Here is an 8,334-nt window from a genome sequence, read left to right on the forward strand (position 1 = left end):
AGTCCTTGTTGAGTTGCTCATAAATCAATAGTGCACGGCCTATTAGATTCACCCCATTAGATTCTTGCTGTACACAGTATGGAAGGGTTTCAGAGGTTCACTGTGCCATGTCCTGTTTTACAGTCTCACTGCCACGCTGGCCAGTGTAGGGGCGGCCAGTATCCCCAGTGCTGGGCTTGTGACCATGCTGCTGATCCTGACAGCTGTTGGTCTCCCCACTCAGGACATCAGCCTGCTGGTAGCAGTCGACTGGCTGCTGTGAGTATGGGTGCTGGATGGGGGACAAGATGGATGGATGTTCAGCATGCATACCTGCCATTCTTTGTTTTACACGCTCACACAAACCCAAGTACACAAATATATATATGCTTTCTTTCACTTTTCTATCTCACTTGCCTTTTACATTCTCACACAGGTGCATTGACACACACACGCAACACACTGAGTGAACCCTAACTGTTGTCCTGTGCTGCCTATCAGGGATCGCTTCCGTACCTCAGTAAACGTAGTCGGCGACTCCTTTGGTGCCGGGATCGTGTACCACATGTCCAAGGCGGAGCTTGATGCCCTCGATGCCCAGCACCATGGCAAGTCGGACGACATCGAGATGATGACCAAGACCCCGTCCTACTACGACGACCTCAAGAACCACCACGAAAACAACTCCAACCAGTGCGTGTATGCCGCTCACAATTCAGTACTGGTAGATGAATGCAAGGTACAACTAACGCTTACGGACATAGAGACTTGTATATAGTCACATCCTTGCTGCATGCATCTTTTCTGTCCCTGTTCTCTTCTCTGCATGTCTTTCTGTTGTTTGTGTAAATACATACACTGAATTATGTAAAAAGTGTATATATTTCTTGAAACATTTCTGTGAGAAAGCAGCTTTTTTGACACATGGTCCAGTTGGGATGCAGGCCTATTCTGTAGAGCAGATAATCTCATCCTGGAAGTCTTTATTTAAATACTCACTGCACTTTACAGTAATAAGTCCTTACTGAGAAACCCAAGGCAGCCCTATTTCCCAGTACCTATTTCATAGGGTGGGGTTAAGATGTGGGTGGATCCATGGCAGCAGGTAATGAAGGGGTCATCAGTCAACATCCCTCCACTCTATTGGTCACTCACCTTATAGAGCATGTGATTGGATGGGGGAAGGGCAAGTCTGTTACCTCAGGGAATTAGGCTTCAATCCACCTCACCAGAATGACCATGAGATAGTATCTCTGTGGTCTCTCCATTTCCACGAGAGATTTGAGGGATTCGACTGATCCACTTGCCACTCGAGTGTGAGCTGATTACCGTGTCCCCTTACCACTCCTGTGAGTGACACACCTCTTCTCAGTGGCGACCGGCTGTGTTTGTGACGTCTGCCACCTCCGCCGCCGGTGCGCACACACACACACACACACACACACACAGTCTCCTACCCTCACTCTCGCTCTCTCAGAGTACATTTTTAGAAGGCGCCGCTGTTAAAGATGCCGAGCCAAGGGCCGGGGATGATTAATTAGCACTGCATAATATCATTACCCTTCCTACTCAACCTGACACTGAGTCAGTTTAAGTCTCCGTCGGAAGAAAAACACACACAAGAGAGCTCTTAGGGCTCCTTCATGGCCTCACATTCACATGCGAAAGACGGAAAAATGCATAGAAGTGGAGGGTGTGTGTATGTGTGTGTGGGGGGGAGGGGTGGGGGTGCAGTAGAAACTCTAGGGTTTTGGGAATGGCAGAAAGACACAGAGATCACGCCAATCTGGGTTTGGGCACTATGACAACCCGCACGAGATGACATGCATGCCATTGGATTCAGACAGCCCTTGCGCCGGAGTTACCAAGGGGATCCATTCAATCAATGATGTTGCTTAGAAACGGCCGCCCGTTCATCCCCCCCTTCGCCTAGTCTTCTGGCTGAGCGTGTGACACAAAAAAGCTGCTCTCTCTCCAATTTTCTCTTTTTGTTCTCGCATGACTTAGCTGCATATTATGTCTGTGTATTAAAACAACTAACATTCAATCCAAAGATGCAAACCATTTGTAGACGCCTTGCAAAATAACTCTGTAGAAACCTGCATATTAATGTTGCATGTTATTTTCTTATATTTTGTATACTTTTTTACTCAATGTATCTCTGTATGTGTGTGTTTATGAATGTACTTCTGTATATATTCTTTGTGTTCTGTTGCATGTTGTGTGTGCTTATGAAAATAATGCCCCCTTATTCATTTATATGCCCCCCCCCCCCCCCCCCACAGCATGACTTAATTATCTAAGGCACTGCTGATTGCCCCCTATCGTTTCATTCTGAGGCTGAGAATGCATGCGATGTGTCAAAAGGGCCTAAGGGTCATTAGCATGAGCTGAGCAGGGCTTCTCAAGCTTCTCAGTTCATTAAGACAGAATAATGAAGGCAACAAGTAAGACTAATGGAAATGTCAAGTGCTCTTGACAAAGCTTAAGGAAACTTTACTTGAATTTGCCATCATAGACCGACATAACAATGTCATTGATCGTGACATGGCAGATGGAATATCTTTTAAGATATAAACAGTGTATATCCAGTGGCACTGTAATAAGTGCAACAATGCAACCATATGCCAAAAGTTGGAATGACACACAACATTTCAAGAGCTGTCATCACAATAATAAATAACATTAAGTTGTCATGACACTGGTGGGCTATACTACGAATCTCGATTAGTGGGTTAGCGAGGTATGTTGCGCTCAAAGCCAGGGAATGCTGTGACACGAAAGTGGATCTGTTTTAGCGTCGCTATATCACCATGGTATCTTATGGCCGCAACTAAACCTGGTCTGGAGGAGGTCATGTGCTAAGTTATAGCTCAAATCGTGTAATCTACCGCCCACTGACCAATCAATTGTCTTAAAAACGAAGTTATCTCACGTGTAGGATTCTGTCATATATCTTACAGGTGGAGCTCCGCCTCTACTAACATTTTGGATCTCGAATGTGATTTAATAGTGCTGTGCGTGCAAATATCCCACTAGGACGTGCATACCATACAACAACTGATGACAATTGATTTATTTGATGTTATAGGTTAGACACAAAAAATTACCGCAATGTAGATTAAGCTTTCGCTCATGAATGCGGAAGTAATTGTTTTTAAATAGAGGCGGTTTTGTGCGTCTCCACGTTTCACGATTGGCCAATGTCATCCCAACACCGAGAACGTGCACAGATCTGAGCTGAAAGCCTAGTTTGACAAATATATCACATAACTGCTATCGTAGTATCACTTAACGTATACCCCTGAGTCAAGGCTTTGTGAAGCCTCGATATGTCTACATAGCCTAGATATGTCTAACGTGCTTCGTAGTATACCCCATGGGTCATGATACCTAGTAGCTGGATATGACATCTTCCATAACAAGTTATTGACAAATGTTTATAACTCTAAGGGATGAGATTTCACAGTCTTGTTCAAAGGGTACCATTGCATAGAAATCCATTATGTTGTTCCTGTCACCTAAGCCGACACAACATGCCATGTGCCTTCAAACTGTTCTTCTAGATGTCCGTGACTTGCTTTCAGGTAACCTCGGCCACAAACGGTTCAACTGCTGCGGAGTACACACTTGTTGAGGAGGAACCGTGGAAAAAAGAATAATGCAAGCACACACATCCCCAGCACCTGAGCCCAAAAGCTTTCCTATTGGGTGAAAAAAAAGAAAATGGAAAAAAATGTTCAATTCAAATGGAAAAAGTACTGTTTTTATTTTAGTTTTACTGTTGTTGATGTTCTTGTTCTTATTGTTGTTGATGATGATGATGATGTTTCTTTTTTTTAATATTCCCTTTTTAAAAAAAAAGAATATTTAACAAATCATCTGGCTGACTGAAAACTAATACTAATTCTGAAACAGAGATATTAATACTCCATCTGATAGAGTTCTAATGTGTGCGCGGTAGCTAACTCTTGCATCAAGGACATCAAGGCTTGGGAGGGTTAAGTAAGGGAAGAAAAAAAAAACAAATATCAAATATCTACCTTAAATTATTCACAAATATAATATATATGCATACTATAGATGTGGTTGCTGTGACAGCATGTCGGTGAGGGGGAGAGAGAGTCCAAGGTGAGGGGGAAGCATCTGCCGAATCCCCATAGCCCCACCCCACTCTGACCTTTGACCCCTTGTTACATGTTGGGTGAACAAGTAATAGCCTGCTGCTTAGAGAGATCTGCGCCCTTTGGCCACTTAAGGCCTTTACCTCATCACACAAACACATACACCTACAGTACACTCTCTCTTACACACATACTCGACAAGAGTGAACAGGCTGATGAACTGATGAATAAGCAACCCCACCCTGTAGAGTCCCACTTCATCTTCTCTCCTCTCCCTGGTCTTTATCTCCAAACCTGGAAACAGCTACCCCCCCCCCCCCTCCACATTTCTCTCCTCACCTCTCCTCTCTTTCCACCTCTTTAGTCCTCAGGTCATCTCCTCTCCTCCTTCTGATCTGTTCTTCTGTCCCTTCTTCTTCTTCTCGTGATGACCCCCCCTTCTAGGCTGTGTGTTGCTAGAGGGATTAGGGGTGTTTGTGAAACTAGAGTGAATACCGATGCAAATCTTAACTGTGTTGATATTATGAACTATGAGAATGATGATGTAGGCTGTGGCATGTTGGCCTTAGATGCATGTTTTGGGACCAAGCAAGAGCACAAATGGTCTACTGTATATACCCTTCCAAGTCAAAAAACACTGGGGAAAAAAACTTTTAGAGAGATTACCTTATGATTCAAGCACAATCTTTTGGCTGTTTACTGCTGATAAAGCACATTCTCTCCTCCAATTTGAAGGCAGTTGCGCCTTTCCTAATCAGAATGCTGACCACTGCCTAAGACTGTAAGTACAGTTAGTTAGAACAGAGACTAGATCATATCATATCAAAAGTGCCAATTGCTTTAGTTGCTGGTTTTGTGAAGGTCGCAGAGGGCACACAGTATTGTTCTGTAACCTCAAAAAGTGACATCTTCAATGTTCTTTTTTTCTCCCACTGACATGCTGGGCAGAGAAACAATGTGTGCTCCAAACAAAACATAAATCTCTGAGCCAAAATTGTTTAGACCATAAACACGATCCCAGAGGATCCTGAGCTCCAGCTGGTGGTGAGGAATACCTACACTCTGAAACCCACAGATGTGCTGCTCTCACCAGCTGTTTATTCAGTCTTACAATTGCCAAAATGCCTATTGCCTTTATATATTCATGCATATGTAATGCAGCTTACATGACATTTAATATATTGACTGTTTACAGACCATTAAACATTTATTTAACTAAATATATTGTAAGGGAAAAAAAGACAACTCAACTTTTTAAAATGGAGATATGAAAAGCACACAGGACAGGGTCTTGTCAAGGGTAGCATTCCACTATCATTTCCTTGATATCTTTTCCTTTTAAAGCACACAAAGGTTAGACTTGAAAATAACCGTCTGCTAGAGCTGCTGTATAGTTGCACAGAACCAATTAATATCGCACAAATATTGAGCTGACTCAAAAAATATACACCTCAAGTGAAAGAGGCCATTTTTACACGCACCGTACAGATTCTCCATGAGGGTATCTATCCTCAAATTCTTGAGCCTTGAACTTCATTCCTCGACTGTTCTCACCGCCCCACAATGCTGCAGCATACCGGCTACACTCACGTCAGCGTCGGCCAGATCAGGGAGCCCAAATCGGCTGAGCTGTCAACTCAAGCTCTTGCCACGGAAAAGTCTTTCCCTCTCAAGGAACCAAATGGTGAAAGATTTGACATACATACATACGCACACATACTGCTATATAATAACACTGGGTAAATTTGAATGGTGCGCAGGAGACTTATCTGAACATTCTCAAGGTACGGATTTGGTTTGATGTTCTGTGTAGCCTATGTTTTTTATGTTCGTTTCATTTCGTTTTTCTCTGCGCTCACTCGTCCTTGTTCGTCTCTGCTCTGTGACGACCTTGCCTTGAAATTGTTTAACCACTGTATGGTCGAGGCATCTCTAGATCACACTTTTAACAGTAGTAGCCTAAAGTCTAACTCTGTCTTTGAGGAGTCGGGGAGTGTTGTCACCCTCCCCTCTCCAGTGCTCCCCTCACTCTCTGAGCCTCTCTCAAGGAGGGCTCGGGAGGCACAATTATCCACACGTATTCCTGGGCGTTCTTGCCGTGTAGATACTGTACCGGTAACCAAGTGACCACCAGATCTTTACGGCACCCTTAGTGGACGCAAGTCTCGTGAGTGTGAATATGAGCGTGCTAACAGCAGCCGCCATTTAGACGAGGGCCTGTATAACGCTCACACAAGCCCTGTGTGTTTATTGACAAACCGGGGCGACGCAATAGGCCACTAAGATGATCTCACCAGTGTAGATGCATGGACCTTTTTTTCGTTCTGTTCTCTTTTTGGACCAGTTTTCTGAGAAGCATGGAATTGAAGTGCCTCCTTGCACTTTGTGTACATATTGTAGGTAACTGATTTTATTTTTCGGCGAGGGGACATGTAGAAATAGTTTATAATTGATGTGACATTTTTTGTAATCCTATAGGAATATATATCTTGTATGTTCTTCAGAAAATTGAAATAAATAGATCAGAAGTGTATAGATCAGAAAGTGTAATAAACACCTGTTTTTGTTTTATTTCATTTTACATCTCTGTTCCTAGATGTTTCACTTAGCTGTTACATATCCAATATATAAATATCTTTTTTGTATCTAATGAATGTTTTGAATGTTTGGTCCCTTGAAGATAAAATGTTGTGTGTGCATTCATTTTCATTGTACATAAATATATATATGACTTGCTCTGTTGAATTTCAATGCAGAATGTTCTGGAATTCGGGCATGACTCAATCAAAAAACTAAACCAATTGGAAGACAGAAAACACATTGCATAGTACAGTTGCACTTGTTGTCCATTTGGAGTGATCTTACTTCACTTGTGGAATGTGGTTATTATCCTGTTATGTGCCAGCTCATAAGCACAGATGTCGAAGATTAAAATTTATACGCTGTGTACATAAAACAGAAATAAAAAAACGTCACTACTGTTGTCCGTTCTGAGTAAATACTAACCAGAACCACTGAGAAGAGCTTGTCAAACTGTGAGCCCATCTCCTAAAGAATTCACAGAGTGCAGCTCACTATGGTAGATAACAAGTAGGCCTAAAAATCACCCCACAATGTGTCAGCAGTTCAAATCATAAGGGCATGCTTGTTTGTTTTTTTCCGCAAGCATGAACTGTCACACATACTCAGCTACTCTTCGGGCCTAACATTTAAGCAGGATGGAGATATTCTTGCGAAGAGTTGACCTAGAGTCGATCAAAGAGCATGTAAACTTTTACAGGAACACAAAAAGTCAGCAGTTCTAAAATTCCCCTTCTGCCACCCCACGTGTTTTGGTATCTGCCAGTTCTCACCAGGGTCAGGCCGAAAACAGAGCTTCACACCGTTAAAAGACAATTGGAATTTTAGGGCATATGACCAAAAACAAGGGCCAGTAAGAAAACCAATTAGGGACATGCTGTTTGACCCGTTGAGTTTGCCTGCTAACCTGCCTGACCTCGACCATCTATATGTCCTGTGCAGACCTCCCCTCCGATACAAGTCCTCTGTGTGAAGCCACTCTCATAATTTTCATCCATGTTGAAAATGACTGGGTTGGGACAGAGTAGAAAATAAATGTGTAAACAAACACAATATAATAATTAAAAAAAGAAACAACTACAGTTTTTTTTTTCTTTACCAGACCTGTGGTATAAAATTCCATGTTCATACATATCAGTATGTGTTGTACCACTGGTGTACATACAACTATGATAACTAATAAATGTTGATTCAACTAAGTCTGTTCGCTTCTGTTCTGTTCTTTACCAGAGACATCTCTGTCATCATGCACAAAGCTCTCACCTGGCACACACATGAGCACGTCTTGTCTATTTCAGCATGCAGCGTCAGTGCTGTGAGATCACATTGTTCAGATGAAACTCAGTAGGTGGAATGTTCTAGATCATCATGAAAGAGAAATATGTGATGTAGAGTATCTGATTGTGCCATTTTTTCTCAATTGAATGATAATAATTTATCCCCTCACTCACATCAAAGCAACTAATGTTGTTGCAAGTGGCATATACACATGCACCAACCCAACGCACACATACTGTACATATGGAGTGGAAAGAGAGACTGCTTGTTCTATGGACTGGGCTTAGCTGGCACAGCCCTTCCTGTCCTGTCTGTAGGACAAATAATAGGCACCTGAACACCAATTTTTGATAAAATGGTAGATCCTTGCACT

At 42.6% G+C, this 8,334-nt stretch overlaps 1 protein-coding gene across 2 annotated transcripts in view; it reads left to right on the top strand.

Annotated features, from left to right (window-relative positions):
• The window catches only part of slc1a2b (solute carrier family 1 member 2b), a 30,641-nt gene extending 26,977 nt beyond the window's left edge, over positions 1–3,664 (top strand). For both annotated transcript variants that reach the window (XM_076302139.1, XM_076302148.1), the window contains 3 exons: positions 124–258; positions 481–718; positions 3,567–3,664. In XM_076302139.1, coding sequence (XP_076158254.1) covers positions 124–258; positions 481–718; positions 3,567–3,641 — 448 coding nt within the window. In that variant the 3' untranslated portion in view covers positions 3,642–3,664. The remainder of the gene's footprint in view (positions 1–123; positions 259–480; positions 719–3,566) is intronic.
• Positions 3,665–8,334: the final 4,670 nt, after the last annotated feature.

Source organism: Alosa pseudoharengus, unplaced genomic scaffold (genome assembly GCF_046254945.1).
Source record: "Alosa pseudoharengus isolate Yale_2024_CS ecotype anadromous, Long Island Sound unplaced genomic scaffold, YU_APseudo_1.1 YU_APseudo_1.1_scf_10, whole genome shotgun sequence".
In the NCBI taxonomy this organism is placed as follows: Eukaryota; Metazoa; Chordata; class Actinopteri; order Clupeiformes; family Clupeidae; genus Alosa; species Alosa pseudoharengus.